This window comes from Callorhinchus milii, unplaced genomic scaffold, assembly GCF_018977255.1.
Source record: "Callorhinchus milii isolate IMCB2004 unplaced genomic scaffold, IMCB_Cmil_1.0 Scaffold2, whole genome shotgun sequence".
Lineage (NCBI taxonomy): Eukaryota > Metazoa > Chordata > Chondrichthyes > Chimaeriformes > Callorhinchidae > Callorhinchus > Callorhinchus milii.
Window position 1 is genome coordinate 26474882 of NW_024704743.1, and position 17062 is coordinate 26491943.

Here is a 17062-nt window from a genome sequence, read left to right on the forward strand (position 1 = left end):
AATAATCCTTGCATTTGATATAGCAACTTTCATGTTGGGAGGACATCTCAAATTGTTTCAACAACAACAACAAAATTACATTTGTATTGCGCCTTTCACGTCGGGAGGATGTCCCAAGGCGCTGGACAGATAGAGTTACGGACCTGAGCTGAGGGTTGGGGTGGGGGAGGGGGAATGCAGGGGGGGAAGCAGGGAGATCGAAAGCACGGTCGAAGAAGAGGGTCTTGAGATAGATCTTGAAGGTGGCGAGGGAGGGGGCGAAACGGAGGGACTGTGGGATGGAGTTCCAGAGGGTGGGTGCAGAGTGGCGGAAGGCCCACCCGCCGCTAGTGGGGCAAGCAACGCGTGAGACATGAAGCAGGCTGGAGCCCGGTGAACGGAGAGAGCGAACAGGGTAATAGGGGGTGAGGAGGTCGGAGAGCTCGGGGGGAAGCAAGACCATGGAGGGCTTTGACGGTGAGGAGGAGCAGGATCTTAAATGGTATCTTCTGTGTGATGGGAAGCCAGTGGAGTTGGGCGAGGATGGGGGTGATAGGGTCGCGGAGCCTGGTGCAGGAGAGGACACGGGTTGCAAAATTCTGGATGGTCTGCAGCCTGTGGAGGGAGGAGTTGGGGGGCCGACAAGCAGGGAGTTTGCATAGTCAAGCCTCGATGTAATGAAAGCATGTATGAGGGTTTCGGCGACCTGCTGTGTCAGACAGTGTCGGAGCTGGGCGACGTTGCAGAGGTGGGGCAAGGTAGAGCGGGTCATGGCGCAATGTAGGTTAGAAAGGATAGTTGAGGGTCAAATAAGACCCCAAGGTTCCGCACTGGCTTAACAAGGTGGAGTGTGCAACCATGGATGGTGATGCTGTCAGTGCCTGAGGTAATGAGGCGCTGACGGGATCCAATCAGGAGAGCCTCGGTCTTGTTGACGTTCAACTGTAGAAAGTTAGCTCTCATTCAGGACTCGATGTCTGACAGACACTCTATCAGGACAGCAGTGGTCCTGGAGTCAAAGGTGGAGGCAGAGAAGTAAAGTTGGGTGTCATCCGCATACATGTGGAAGTTGACCCCATGTCTGCAGATGATGTAACCAAGAGGGAGCATATAGATGTTGAAGAGTAGAGGACCAAGGACAGAGCCCTGAGAAATGCCGCACGAGATGGTCCAAGGGCTAGAGGAGAAGCGATTTGAGGAAATGAAGTGCAGGCGGTGTGAGAGGTACAACCTGAACCAATCAAGGACAGCGCTGTGGAGGTTGAGGTGAGAGGAGAGGCCGTGGATGAGGATAGAGTGATCGACATCGTCGAAAGCAGCAGAGAGGTCAAGGAGGATGAGGAGGCAGAGGGAGCCCTGGTCGCAGATGGACAGAATGTTGCTGTGGGCGGCACGGAAGCCCGATTGGAGGAGTTTGAGAAGGGACTGGAGGTAGAGGAAGGAGCAAATCTGAGAAACAACAACTCATTTCAGGTCCTTGGAGAGGAAGGAGAAATTGGAGTTGGGGTGGTAGTTAGGGAGAAGAGAAGGGTCCAGGGAGAGTTTTTTTAAGAATAGGAGTGATGACACTGTTTTTTAAAGGGGTGGGAACAGTACCAGAGGACAGGGAAAGGTTAACGACGTCTCAATGTAATGTTTCACTGAATTTACTGCATGGTTCAGTGACTGTGTTTTGTAAGCAGACACAGCAGTCAATTTGTGCATGCATTTAGGTATTAGTGTTCAGTAATAAAGCATAATAAAAATAATCATAATCATAATCCTTGGGTTTGGTAAAATGCTGTATGATATCAAAACGTTTCAAAGTGTTTCACAGGATTTACTATAAGCTGTAGTACAGTTGTAGGTGATGATTTTTTTTAGGTTATTGTTTTTCTACAATTTAAAAAAAATCTAAAATTTACAAGTGTTGATTGACAAAAGAAATATTTTGCAGCGAAATAAAATGTCCTTTCCTCTGACTATTGGTTAAAACGATCCACAGAAATTTGCGTTGTATTTCTTTCCTCCCGTGGTGTAGAGTAACATCTGCTGGTTGTGTTGTAAAATCTCACTGTAAAATCCCACTGGCAAATCAAGTTGAATCTAAAATGCCTTTCGATTAGGAAAATTCCCATTTCATTCTGCAAACTAATTACAAGATCTCAGGCGTTCAACATAATTTCTGAATATTTCTTCGGGTTTCTGGTTCTCTTTTAATCTTTGATGCCTGCAAACTCTTGTCAGAATGACAATGCGAATCAAAAAGCATAACTAATAGAATAAACCATATTGAGCTAGGAATAGTGATGCTGAATCGGTGTGTTTGGTCTGAATATTTTTTTCCCCCGCAAAAGACTAGACTAACAGCAGATCAAAGAGTGTCAGCTCAGTGCTTTGTCTTTCTGCGACGAATGGACTTTCATGTTTCTCAAATTTGGACTTGGTCCAAAGTTTTGTACAACTTAGTCAACTGAAGTATCTAATGTATCTATATACTATTTACAAACTGGATCGTTCTGAATATCTTTGCCAAAACGTCAATATTCCCTCTCCTCCCTCCTCCTCCTCCTCCTTGACTACAAAAAGAGTTTCCGATCTGTTTTAAAAAGAATGGAAATATTCCTATAGTTGGACAGGCTATGTTTTAAAGTGGATTTTTATTTACGCTTAGCTCTGCTCTGTAACACGGTCATGTAATTTTGTTGTTGTTGTTGCTGAGGTTGAAAATGTGGTATTTGAGGTCAGTGCCGATGGTGTAGTGGCAGGATTGCAGCTTATGAGCTTGCCTTTCTGGCCCAACCCGCTCAAACTACATCCTGTGACTATCCAGTGCTTGGGATGTCCTCCTGACGTAAATGGCGTAATGTAAATGCAATGTGTTGTTATTGCTGCATGAGGAAGCAAAATTGACTCCTTTCTCAGTGTTAGGGAAGGGAAAGACAGCTGGTTTCCTGCTCCCAGTCCTTGTACAGCACTTTCTGTTGTTTGTGCCTGTGTGTGGTTGCTGGCTGAGAAGAGATTAGGGTTTGGCTTTGATGCCCTTTACGGTTGAGTGTCCTACAGACACTAATAATAATAATAATAATAATAACTGCCAACGCTCAGATATGAATGATTGTCAATTAGGTGGGGAACCAGCAGGCAACCCATGCCTGTGGAACTGCACCCCAGTATAAGCCTAGGAACCACGAGCATTTTCCAATGGAGAGAAAATTAGATTCCTATAAATCCTGTGAAGCATTTTGAGACGTTCTCCCAACATGAAAGGTGAAATATCAAATGCAAAGATTATTATTATGTATCAGGACAGTGGCGAAGTATTTAGAAAGAAGCCCATTCAGACTTAAACAAGAAACCTGTGGGTTTAATACTGCAATTTAATACAGAATAATTGCATTTGACATAGCGCCATGTCACATTGTTCTCAAAGCACTTCACAGGATTTGCTGTAAAGTGTAATGACCGTATTTTTTTGTAAGCGAGCACTGCAGCCAATTGTCCCACAAACAGACATGAATTGAATGACTAGTTTTATCTAGGGGACTGATGACAGGAAACTGAGAGAAACTCCCTTCTCTTTTTAAATAGTGCCATGGGATCTTTGAAGTCAGTCTGACCCAGATGACAGAATTTTGAGATGCTGTCTCACTCAAAGCACGGCACCTCTGACAATGCAAAAACACACTGCCATGACTGCATGTGAAGTGTTTGCCTAGATCAGGATAGTCCAATTTTTTGGCTGCTGAGGGCCAGATAATAATAATAATAATGTTTGCAGGCAAATTGTGTGGGTGAAATGCGGCAGCCAATTGTGCACAGCAGTGTCCCACAAACAGTCATGGATTGAGTGACCAAATTATCATTATAATTTTATTTGAAGGAATTATTACCCCCAGAAAAGCTATCTACCAATTGACTAACAAACGGGTTCCTACTTACTGCTAGGTAAACAGAGCCGTGTGGAGTAAACAGACTTGCCCAACGTTTCGTCCTGCCGGGAATCGAACCCAGGTCTCTTGCTTGCTTGCGAGTGCTCTAAACACTGAGCTACAGGACTCCAAATGCCGGATTTGAGAAAAGTCTGCGGACGGCATAAGCAATATTTTATCGCGATTGGCCAGACCCAGGCCTGCATGTCGCCTATATTTGTTCGTTGGAAAATTAAATTGGGAAAGGTATGGGCTGCAAATTGGACCACCCTGGCTTTCACTATGAGCTCAAAGTCCTGATTTGGGGCTTGAACCCACAACCTTCAGACTCAGAGAAAAGTGCTACCAACTGAGCTAGGATAACATGAAATTCATTTGATTTTCAGATTAAAAGAAAATAAATATAAAAGTAGTAGAGCTGAATTACTGTTACTTAAAGAAACCTGAATTTCGCAATTGGAGATTTGTCTCTTGTAAAGAAAAAAACAAAACAGAAACCAAAGGACAACAAACAAAGACATACAGTTTTTTGCAATCTATTATTTTCTTAATCCATGCTGTTCTTGAAATAATCTCCTCCTTCAAAATAAAATGTTACTGACTTGCTACATTTTTGATTCTGCTGTGAATGCTGCTGCTATCCTTAAAGGCTTAGTGCAGCAGATGGGTTTATCAGAAGCAGTGGCAACAAATCTCATACAACAACACAGAATGAAACAACAATAGACAATTTACAGTTTTTAGGTTTTAAAGGCAAACTCATGTGTGATGAGGAGTCTCGGTTAACTGTCCTGTGTTTCGCATGTACACGTCGCTGGTTTAGGATAGATGCCTACCTGCTGAACACAGAATCATTCCTATGAACCGCACATTGTGAGAGATACTCTATAGAATCGTCCCTTTAGCAATTCAGTCTGAAAAAAATCACAGGAAGCACTGAATGGAAGTGAACGTTGGGAGAGGAGTTGTGCCGATCTGAGATTCTATTAAGGTAAGATGGTTTTCACAAACACATGTTGTTTACAATGTGTTTCCATTTGCAATTTATATTTTTTTCTCCCCTTTCTGTCATGAAAGTGCTGATTTCTGCTGCTACAAACTGCTGTTAACTATTCCAGAGGTAGTAAGCTCTTCAAAATAAATAAAAACCATAATTTTGTTTGTGGGACACTGCTGTGAACAATTGGCTGCCGCGTTTCATCCACCAAATGTACAGTCAATTCACTTTACATTATATTCCGTGAAGCACTTTGAGACTTCTTGAAGATGTGGTAAGGCGCTGCATCAAATGCAAGAATTATTATTATATTATTAAAATTATCACATTCCATTTTGCAATTTTCCGTTTTAGGGTTCAGTTCGATAGTATGTTAACATTTAATACCAGACCGTCCTGCTGACTAAATAGAAACTTTGAATGGAAAGGATAGCAAGCTCTACCATATTCTCAGTTAATGTTAGTTGAAGTTACTATTAAGTTACTTGGTAAATCTAATATGTGCTCTTGACATAACATAAGCCTTGAAGCTTGAATGAAGAGTAAAGCATTCAGTCTGATCAATTGACCTGATATTGATTAGATCTGGTATTTTCTGAGAAGATGCATATGATCCTTGCATAATGATAATAATGATCCTTACATTTGGTATAGCACCTTTCATGTTGTGAGGGTGTCCCAAAGAACTTCACGGGATACACTGTAAAGTTCTGTGGGTGAAAATGGCACCTAATTTGTGCACATGTTGGATAATAATCCTTTTGCTGTGAAAAGCTATTGCAAAACAAACTCATACACTTGACTTTTTCTTCCCAAACCAATCTCTTTGCTCTCATTCTGTCCCAAAACCAGACGTGCTTAGTGATCTGCAAACACGGGTCACTTCAATGTTTATCCATTAAGCCTCATGGAGCTACATTCAAGGTTAAACATCTCACAGGGGGATTAATGATGCATTAGACTTGAAAAATGCTGGGCAAACATGACAATAAAAGCACCTTTGAGCTGTTTTTCATGATGTTGCTTCAAACTTTGCCAGAGTGGAATAACCTGTCATATGCAATACAATAAGTCTAGACAGAAACCTATAAATTCAGGGTCCTTGTTACCGCTGCCTCGCATAAGTGCTAGCATGATCCCAGGTCTATCACAGGCTGTGTTGAATGGGATTTGCCATGGGACCAACTATTATACTAGCTGCATTCATTGTAAGGATAAGACATTACAGAACAGTGGCAACTCATTGTTCATTTATTGGTAGATAAGTGTAAAGGTGTGGAAAACATCCAAGAAATAACAAGATCTGCTGAAACGATGACCACCCCTGACTCGTGACCATCTATCATTGGGTTCAAGTTCTCCCACCTATGATTGCTCTGCAGTCTCTCTGATACCTCAGTTGGTGGTAAATAGATTTACTGTTTGTGCCATGTCAGTGTTGCTCCATGGGCTAAGGCAAGTAAAGGTAAGCTGATGTCCCATGATGTCGCACTGAAATGACATGCTGTAGGGTTGGTAATAATAGACGCACAGGCCAGTGCAATTCAAATATTGGTGGTTAAAATGTTTAGAATAACTTCTGTCCCAACTGTTCCTCCAAAGATGGAGGAGCTGGGTTTCCAGAGTCATTTGTAATTCAGTAGATGAAATTTGTGGTGTCTGTCTTAATAGACTCAATAACACCTCAAATATGTTAGCAATCATCATATTTTCATAGCTTCGTATCTAACAAAAACATCTTCTAGAAACTGTATGGCATCAAAAGAATCTGCAGTGTGCGTGATACAAAGTGAAAGACCCACTAACTGAATTGTACTGAAAGAGTTATAATAATAATAATCCTTGCATTTGATATAGCGCTTTTCACGTCGGGAGGACGTCCCAAAGCGCTTCACAGAACACACTGTAAAGTGAATTGACTGTATATTTGTGGGTGAACGCGGCAGCCAATTGCGCATAGCAATGTCCCACAAACAGTCGTAGATTGAAAATGACTAATTTATTATTGTTTTTGGTTTTGGAGGGATTATTATTAGGCTCTGTGTGGAGTAAGGAAACTTGCCCAAGGTTTCGCCCTCTGCCTGGAATTGAACTCAGGTCTCTCGCTTGCAAAGCGAGTGCTCTAACCACTGAGCTACAGGACTCCAAATGCAATGTAAAGGAATGCTCAGGGCAGGTTAGAGCTTGGTAGCCTATCCGCGAACCTTGAGCCTATCAACCCCATCCTCCCCGGTTCCACTGACTCCCTATCCCCTGACGGATCGGGTTTAAGATCCTTGTCCTCACTTTATATCCCTCCATGGTCTTGCCCCAGCCAACCTCTCTGACCTTTTAAAACCTTACCAACCTGTCCACTCCCTCCGCTTGGCAGGCATTGGCCTGCTCCATGTCCCCTTCCCTGCGCACCCAGCCATCGGTGGTTGGGCCTTTAGCCTTTCTGCTCCTACTCTTTGGAACTTCATCCCGGAGTCCCTTTGCCTCATCCCTTCCCTCACTTCCTTCAAGCTCCATTTCAAGATCTTTCTCTTTGACATTGCCATTGATCACCTTTCCTCTCCTCCACCCCTACCCCACCCAAATCCAACCCCAAGCTCTGGTGCAAATCTTCGAACTGTCCAGAGCCTTTGAGCTGTCCTCCCGCCATGAAAAGTACTATATAAGTACAAGTTGTTGTTGTAGAGTTTATATAATAATTAATCGTACTTGTCCAGCAGGCCAGTACTCACTGAACAGCTGGGTCAGTAGGGTTGAAGGAGCTTGCAGTAATAGTGTGAGGTGAGACTGTGAAGGAATTTGATAGTTAGAAAAGGTTTTTAAATTCAATTCACTGGTGGATGGGGAGCTCATAGAGCTGAACAAGGATGGGAATGATAGGCTGGCAGAATCAGGTAACAACAACAACAAAATTACATTTGTATAGTGTCTTTCACGTCAGGAGGACATCCCAAGGTGCTGGACAATCAATGTTTTGGACCCTAGCTGGGGGTCAGAATTGGGGAGGGTGGAGGGCAGGTGGGGAAGGAGGGTGACCGAAGGCACGGTCAAAGAGGAGGGTATTGAGACGGGTCTCGAAGGAGGCAAGGGAGGGAGCGAGGCGGAGGGACTGCACGTTGAGTTCCAGAGGGTGGGGGCAGAGTGGCTGAAGAGCCACCCGCCAATGGTGGGTCGGGCGAGGCGAGGGACGTGAAGCAGGCCGGAGCCTGCTGAGCAGAGAGAGCGGGCAGGATGGTAGAGGGTTAGGAGGTTGCAGATGTAGGGAGGAACAAGGCCATGGAGGGCTTTGAAGGTGAGGACCAGAATCTTGAACTGTATCCTCTGTGTGATGGGAAGCCAGTGGAGTCGAGGGAGGTTGGGGGTGATAGGATCATGGAGCCTGGTGTGGGAGAGAACATGGGCTGCAGAGTTCTGGATGATCTGCAGCCTATGGAGGGAGGCGTTGGGGAGGCCGACAAGCAGGGAATTGCATTAATGAAGCTTGGATGTTACAAATGCGTTTAAGAGGGTTTCAGCGGCCTGCGGTGTGAGACAGTGGCGGAGCCGGGCGATGTTGCGGAGTTGGGGGAAGGCAGAGTGGATAGTTGAGGGTCAAACAAAACGCCAAGTTTCAGACTGGCTTAGTAAGGTGGAGAGTCCTTGGTGATGCTGTCAGTGCCAGAGATGTGGCGGCGCTGACGGGAACCAATCAGGAGAGCCTCGGTCTTGTTGACGTTCAACTGAAGAAAGTTAGCCCTCATCCAGGACGATGTCTGACAGCCATTCTGTCAGGACAGCAGCGGTCCTGGAGTCGGGGGTGGAGGCAGAGAGGTAGATTTGGGTGTCATCGACATGGAAGGTAAGGGAGAGGATCCTGGCTGCAGAGTTTGATCTGGTCAGTCATCAACATTATATCTGTGATTATTTCAGACTTGGCTGGCTTTTGCAGGCATGTCTTCCTGAATCCAGGTCAGCTGCATCCATACCTAATCCATACCTCCTCCCCTTCTATAGCACTTTTTGCTCTATATTCCCTCGCCTTGTTCGAGGGACAATGTTCAAAATAAAAGTGTTTAGAAGTGTGCTGAATATTACTGCTTAGTGAATTTAAGTGAATGAACATCAATGAGGCTCCAACTCCCTTCATTCAGAAAGGTTTTACTGCACATTAGAGGCTGAGTTATGGTGATGTGCAGAAGTGATCTGCCCTCTGAGAGACAATTGTCAGAGTCCTTCAGTTGTGCTGGCTTTACTGTCTAGTGTGTGCTATCCTAATACTTGTACAGAACACACATCGTCTGTGTAATTTAACCTTGATGCTGTTTTTCTGTGCAAAGAGAGTGATGTTTCCATATTGTGTGGGAAACAAAAGATTACTGCTTCCAACTTGATCTGGGAAGGGCATAATGTGTTCACAAACAGCCTGATATGAGCTGTAGGCTTCTGTTTGGTGATAGAATCTGAGTGGAGGAGTTTGAGCCACTGTGCTTTGCAAACATATCGCAAGCAAAATAAGCTTTTGCTATGTTTGTGATTAAAACAAACATTTTATGTTTGGAGTGGATTGGAATAACTCAATAACAACACACTGTCAATATGTTACAGGAGAAGTAGTGGATTTTTCATTTGGGGCATTATTGTTTCCATTATGGAGGCAATTGCCTTTTTTATTAAAGAGACATTGTTTTTCCCTCAAATGATGCTGTAATTTCTATTAAAGGGGCATTGCCTTAAGGAAAAAAAATAGTTTGCAAACCCACTTGGTTTCTTTACAAACAGGCAAACAATGATGTATGATGTGTCAAAGCACCATAGCATCACTTCTGTGTGATGTCACCATGATTGATTTACCAAATGATTCTTGCCTCGCTTTAAACAAAAAGAGAAGTGTGGACATCCCACACTGGCTCACTTGGACCGTGTATGAAACTGAGCCATATGAAGCCAGATGGGCCCAGCTTTGATCTCTGGGCTGTGCTAAGTTGACTGATCTCAAGTAAGAGGTGTTAAAATTCAGCGCCTTGGGACGTCCTCCCAACATGAAAGGTGCTATACGCTATATTGTTGTGGTTGTTGTTACAATTGGCTTCAGTGCCCCTGGGCTAGGGAAGTGGTCAAAATCAGATTTTCCATTGCTAATCAGCATGAGTAACCTCTATTGAAAGTGCGTGGGAATGAATATCAGAGGCCTGAAATTCCATCTAGTCTTACTCTGTCAGACCATTTAAAATTTAGGATGTTAAGAATCGTGGTATTGCAAATTCAGTATTAATGTAGTAGCCAGTTCTAATTTTTAAATCAAGAAAAAATTGTATTTTCCTTAGTCCTGCACAATCTTCCATTTTAAGATCACAAATGAGGTAACAGGCTAAGACAGGGTGGAATTTGGGCTCAGCTGTGGGCAGGATTGGGCTCAGCTCGGCTCATCTGAGGCCTATAGTTGAACAGTCAGATAAGATGTGTTGTCTGGAATCACATAGAGTCCTAGAATCTTACAGCACACAAGGAAGCCATTCAGCCCATCGTGCCTGTGCCAGCTCTTTGAAAGCTACCCAATTAGTCCCACTCCCCTTTCTTTCCCCATAGTCTTGCAAATGTTTTCCTTTTCAAGTATATATCCAATTCCCTTTTGAAAGTTATTATTGAACCTGCTTCCACCACCCTTTCGGTTAGTGCATTCCAGATCGTAACAACTCGCTGAATAAAAAAATATGATGTACAATGTACCTGTGCAGAATGAGAAACTGGAGAGGGTACTCTGCTCATGGAACAGTAATCCAGCATTGAGTCAGCGTTTTCATAAGAGGCAGAAAGCAAATTCAGAGAATAAAATGTCAAAAAATACAATGCGAGACGTGATAGTTAGCACTGGTGATAATCATCACATCATAGGACAATCTACTCCTGTCGATGTCCTGGGCAATGACTGACAGAGGTGATCTGGCAAATATCTCCTCAATTTCATTTCCTTTTGTTCAGCTCAGTCAAGTGACTGACATACGGAAACCAAACTAAACTAATCGTTCCACACCAGCCTGGAAATTTCTGTTTGTCTGGAATGCACTCTCTCCCAGGAAGGAGGTACCCTATTCACCTAATCAGTGTTAGGTAATTTAGCAAGACGTCAAGGCCAAGGCTTGGGGCCCCCAGAGAGTGCGTTGGAATTCCGGACGGGGAAAAACCTAAGGCAAGCTCCTTACTCCACACACCTCTGTTTACCTAGCAGTATGTAGGAACCTAGTTGTTAGTTGATTGTCGGATCGCTTTCTGGGGGTAATAATCCCTTGAAAAAAATAATAATTACACGGTCACTCAATCTACGACACGCTGATGCATTTCGCCCACAAAATAGACAGCTATTTCACTTTACAGTATATTCTGTGAAACGCATTGAGATGTTTCAACGATGTGATAAGGCGCTATGTCAAATCCAAGGATTATTATTATTACTTCTGGAGTTTAACCAGCTAAAACAGACTGGAGGCGAACCAGCTTACTATTTTGAACACTGCCTGGTAAACTTCACACAACTTATCCAGCGAGTACCACTGCTCATTATGGCTTGTCGGGTTAACGGGAACTGAGTGGGAAAATTGCTGCTCCCAGTGCAGTCTGTGCCCTTTGCTGCTTGCTGCAGCTATTGAGCTGTTGGATGGCACCTTTGACCCTGCTGCTGTGGGGATCCCACCCAGTTCCGTGCTGGTTCGGGGAATATCAGCTTAATTAAACTTTGGGCATTGTTGTTTTGTTCTTGGTTTTGGACTGTGTTTGGAAAATGAATAATAAACCGTTTTACAAAGAGTATCCAGTGAATTGAATACTTTCATTCAGATAAAGATTTAATGTGTGGAAAATGTTGGCCTTCAGGTTAATTCCTACTGGCTTCTTTCCATGCTTCATCATTGTTTAGTCTCCTGATCAAAGCAGCAACAATCACAGTCCCGACTGATCTGAGAGGCAGGGCAACAGAATGCTTGATATTGTGAGATAGATTCAGTCATGAAACGAATGGAGAACTCAAGTGTTTGGTTGTTTCAGTGCTTGAAGTTGTCTACTGGGCTTGTATGGCAGTACAAGTCAAGTACACTGATCTGAGCACACACGTACGCTACATTTAAATTGTGACGTTTGACTGCGGAAGTGAAGATATACGAGTTCTTTAAGGAGCAGCACCACTTAACCCATAGATGGTTAAAATTACTAAAAGAAGGATCAACAAGATAGGTCCTAAGGTGTGTTTTAAAGGCAGAGGGAGTGAGACAGTGGGACTCCTGAATGGAATTCCAGAGAACAGGGGCAGAATGGCTGAAGGCTTGCCCATTAATGGTGGAGCAGATCAAAGTGGGCCATACATGCCATCCAAAACTCTGCAGCTCTTACCCTTTCACGTACCAGGCTTTGCAAGTCTATCACAGTCATCTTCACTCCTCTCCAATGGCTTCCCATCTCCCAGCAGATTGACATTAAAATCCTCGTTCTTCCGTTCAAATGCCTCCAACCGTATTGTTGCAATCTCCCACTGACTCCTTCCACACTGCCAACTCTGGCTGGTTCACGTGCCCACAACCCTCATTCCCATGGATGGATGTACTTTAGGCCACCAGGTTCCGTTCTCTGGAACGCTTTGATTGAATCCCTTCTCCATCTTGCACTCATCCTCTCCACTTTCAAAACTCTTCTAGAAAGTATCATTTGATTTAATGCCTTTCATGTAGGGAGGTCTCAAAGCGCTTCGCAGGATTTATTGTAAATTGTTAGTGACTGTGCGTTTTGTAGGCAAACACAACAGCCAATTTGCGCATAGTATTATCCCACAAACAGCTGTGAAGTAAATTTGGGGGATTGGTGGCTTGGACACTGGGAGTGATTGCCTTCTCTTTTTGACTAGTGTCATGAGATCTTTGATATCCCACTGAACAGGCAGAGGGGATCATGTTTTAAGTTTTATCCAAAGGTTGGGATATCCAACAAAACAGCACTATCCCAGACCCGCATTGTATTAGATGGTATTGAAACCCAAGCTTGGAGTCACTTAGCCATTGATTCAATTTAATAGTCGTAATCCTTGCATTTGATATAGCGTCTTATCACATCGTTGACGCGTCTCAAAGCGCTTCACAGATGTATTGTAAAGTGAATTGACTGTGGGCGAAACGCAGAAGCCAATTGCACAATGTTCGTCCTCTCTCCTGTTATTTCAGTTTCGCTGGAGACTTGCACTGCGGTTTGTCCTTGTGCTATCACTCAGTCTTCTACAACTAAAACAAAATAATGAAGATTTATAGTTTTTTCCTTCATGGTATATAAAACCTTTGTAACTCGTATACAGAGCTGGGCATTACAGTATCTTCTGTTTGTTCAGGTTCACATGAAATTCTGGCAGTGGCACACACTTTTGTGACAGGGCTTCAAAATGTTTCTGACGCACATTAAAAGTGCAGTGCTACATTGCTGTGCATACCATGCAGTGCTATGCTGTACTCTGCGGTCCTTCCTCAATTCATCAGAACAGGTCTGACAGGAAAGTAAAGATTGATTCAGCACACTTCGACATGTATCATTCTGCTTTTTTAAAAAAATCATAACGTGAAATGGAGCCAGGGTTTCCCCTGGAATCATGACCTTCTGAGCTGAAAGTGGCGACAGTGCCTTTGTGTAGAAGAGTGATGAGGGATGAGCTCTGACTCCCTGCTGGGCTGGGCTACATTGAATTGTGTGTATGTTTAAACTTTGAGAATAGGAGGAGGAAGTTGCATCAGTATGCATAATAAAGCAGCAGGGGAGAAGCCTGGACTCTGGGGGTTGACTCAACTGTTCAAGCCTGCAGTGTGTCTCCAATACTGAGCTCTGCAGAATAACTTTTTACATATATTATACCCAGTGCCTAGAGTGTAGATTCTTATGGGTTAAATGTGAACGAAGTCCCACTGCAAAATGTGAGAGATCTTTTGCCACTGCAAATGAAAAGGACTCAAGAACAGAGCATGAAGTGCCAGAGAGTGGATTTTATGGTATTGTGTGGCTTTAGGTGCTGAATCTGTTTAACATGACTCACAGACCTGCTGCCCCAAAGACGAGAGCTGATAGCCGTTTGAGCATAAAGGTATGTGAAATTGAAGCCAAAAAGCTGCACTTACTACTTAAAACAAGACTGGGCAAGCTTGACAGTTTCTAACGCTCTTCCAGCAACAAACACTAAAGTGAGTTAAGTTGCTTTTTCATGTGTTTTATTTTGGCTTCTGTGTTTATTGATATTCAAACTCAGAAACACTTTTCATCTATCTCTCCGTCTTGCTCCTTCCTTCCCCTTATTCAGGTCGCGCCTGAAGACCTTCCTCTTCGATCGTGCTTACGATCACTTCCCCTTCCCCCCGGCTCAGCGGTGTGTTCCGCCACTGTCAAGCGCTCTGGGACTCTACCTTACGTGAGGGGCGCTTTATAACTTGTTGTTGTCATCGTGTTTAATGATGTGACACTGAGAGGTATCCTTTGCACCATGGCTGACCTGGAACATCAGATCAGGCTTTTTTGGCAAAGAACAAAAAGAGATACTCTACATTGTTTGAGATAAAGGTGCTGTTTCCACATTTCTTCAATGGATATTTAAGCATCAGCTCATCACAGTCCTATAATGCCTTCTAGCTTCAGTGCTGGCAATGTTTGTTGTATCGTAGCTCTCCAGATCTTACTGCAGTGCAGGTCTGCAAGGAACATGCCTAAATGAGAAATGGTACTCTTTAATCTTAGTTTTGAGGCAGTCTAACTACTTAAAAAGTTTTAGTTAACAACTTGTATTTATATGGTGCCCTCCACGTGAGTAGCATCTCAGACCACTTAACAGCAATGTGGTTTGACACCGAACTGGAAAGAGAACGGAGGTGACTGAAGACATGGTCGAGGAGGAAAGTCTTCAGGTGTGATTTGAAGGTGGGCAAGACAGAGGGACTGAGACAGGGAGTTGAGAACAGATTCTGATGGCTAACTGAAAACTAAGCGGTGTGATTAAAATCTGAGTCTTGCAGCAGATGGACAGCTTTGATGTTTGTGCTTAACAAGGGAAAGATTTCTCCCCGGAGAATTCCCATGTTCGGACTGCTGGGCTGCTCTGCTGGAATTTCTGAAGCAGCTCAGCACGCACGGTTCCTTTACTTCACCCAATCTGTAAACTGAGGTGCAACAAAACAGCCTGGAATAAAAAGCAAAATAGCAACAAAAATATCTTCGGCCAACAGTTGCCAAAAGTGGGAGGGGAGATAAGAAATTCAAAAATGGTGGGACTGTTGCTGCTTATTGACATGCAGGAATGTCTCGATGATAGATATGTAAATCGCTTATTGCAACTTGAAAGTTGCATGGTGGGTGTCGAGATTCAATGACTTGAATGGGACCAAAATGCTTCTTGTGAAGGCACTGACGGGCTCTGATCCTTCAACATCACTTACTCTCTCCAGACGTGGATCTCCCACTGTTAGAGATTGAACACTGATGCATGATGTTTTGCTGGTGTGCTTACAACTTGTTTGTTTTTATAATACATTGATTTTCCTGCATCGTACATTTCCTTCCTTGCAAACGTAGGAAAGTACAGGACCAGGAAAGATCATTTTATTATATTGGATCGGTCCCATCTACTAAATACCACTGCTCACAATCTCACATGGCTTCCACCCTAAATCCCTCTCAGACGTCTTATTGCCCACTTCAAATTCCTTCTCCACCACCTGCCTTCGTAGCCTCCCAGGGACAACCTGTTCCATGTATTCGCCACACTCTGGGTGAGGCAGTTAAGTGGAAATCATCCATCTACCTTCCTTTCCTGAAAGAGTTGGCTCATTCTGCAAGCTGCATCTCTGTGTCTCCGAAAGTACAGCAAACTGACCCCCAGGGACTCTGCTCCATCACAATCTGCTTCCGGAGCTCTGTCCCACCAATTACTGTGGCCAGTTTTATTTGACGGTTTGTCACTAGGAGAAACTCCCTGCTTTCTTTGCAAATAATGCCATGGGATCTTTAACGTCTAAATGAATAGGCGGCAGTTTAATGCCTCATCCAAAGTACGGCATCTCCAACAATGCAGCACTTCTCCAGCACTGCATTGGAGTGTCAACCTAGAATATGTGAGTTTGAAATCTCAATGTGGGGCTTCAACCCACAACCTTCTGCCTCAAAGTCAGGAATGTCACCAACTGAGCCAAGCAGACACACACAAGTGTATTATGTGTGAGCTAGGATAGTAAGCTATGGCAGATGGGCACAGATGGGCACAACAGCTGCAAGAAATACTGAACTCACCACTGGATAGAGTGGTAAACCACAATGGCCACACAGATACTACATGAGATGTTAGTTCAGTGTTCACGGTTTTTCTTCCTTCATCCCCCACCCAGTTATTTAACATATAATGACATTGAGCTGTTGTGCTGTCTGCAGACACACAGCCTTTATAGCCAATGCTTCTTCCTTTTTAAATCCGGGATCTAAATCCTTGTGTTTGGCTCAGCTCCTTTCAGGTCGGGAGGACTTCCCAAAGTGCTTCACGGATTTACTGTGAAGTTTAGTGACTGTGTATTTCTAGGCGAATGTAGCAGCCAGATTGCACACAGCAATGTCCCACAAATGGGGAAACAAGTAAACAAACAAAGTAACTGATTTTTTGGGGGGTTTGGATGGGGAGATTATCGGCCAGGACTCCAGAAGAAATTTCTTTCTCTTTTTGAGTAGTGCTACTTTAAAATCCACCTGAACGTGTAGATGGGACCTCGGTTTCACGTCTCATCAAAAGGATACCATCTCTGACAAGGCTACACCACCCCAGCACCGCATTGGAGTGTCAGTTTAGACTACATGAGTTTAAGTCCTGCGGTGAGGTGTGAACCCACATCCTACTGACTCAGTGGCGAGAATGCTACGAACTGAGCCAGGCTCACATATCTGATGGTTCCATGTCTATGGCAGGGATGGCCAACTTGCATATGTGTAATGCATCCTATGGGCCACAAATTGGCGATCTCTGGTCTATAGGATGATATTTAAGAATAATATTCGTTGCATTTGATAAATTGCCTTATTAACCTACTCTCCTGAAGTTAATGCCTCAGGTTTGGGTCTTGTCCCCCAGGCACCAGCAACCATAAATTATCTCACAAAAATGACAATTCCTCAAGCCACTATCCAATCAAACTATTTAACCATGGAGGGCCTC

The 17062-nt window shown here is 43.8% G+C and overlaps 1 protein-coding gene across 2 annotated transcripts in view; it reads left to right on the forward strand.

The window, feature by feature from the left end:
- Positions 1-13642: 13642 nt before the first annotated feature.
- Positions 13643-17062, forward strand: part of zgc:158766 (uncharacterized protein LOC100009641 homolog) — a 112308-nt gene continuing 108888 nt past the window's right edge. For both annotated transcript variants that reach the window (XM_042331766.1, XM_042331767.1), the window contains exon 1: positions 13643-13963. In XM_042331766.1, the coding sequence (XP_042187700.1) occupies positions 13907-13963 (57 nt within the window). In that variant the 5' untranslated portion in view covers positions 13643-13906. The remainder of the gene's footprint in view (positions 13964-17062) is intronic.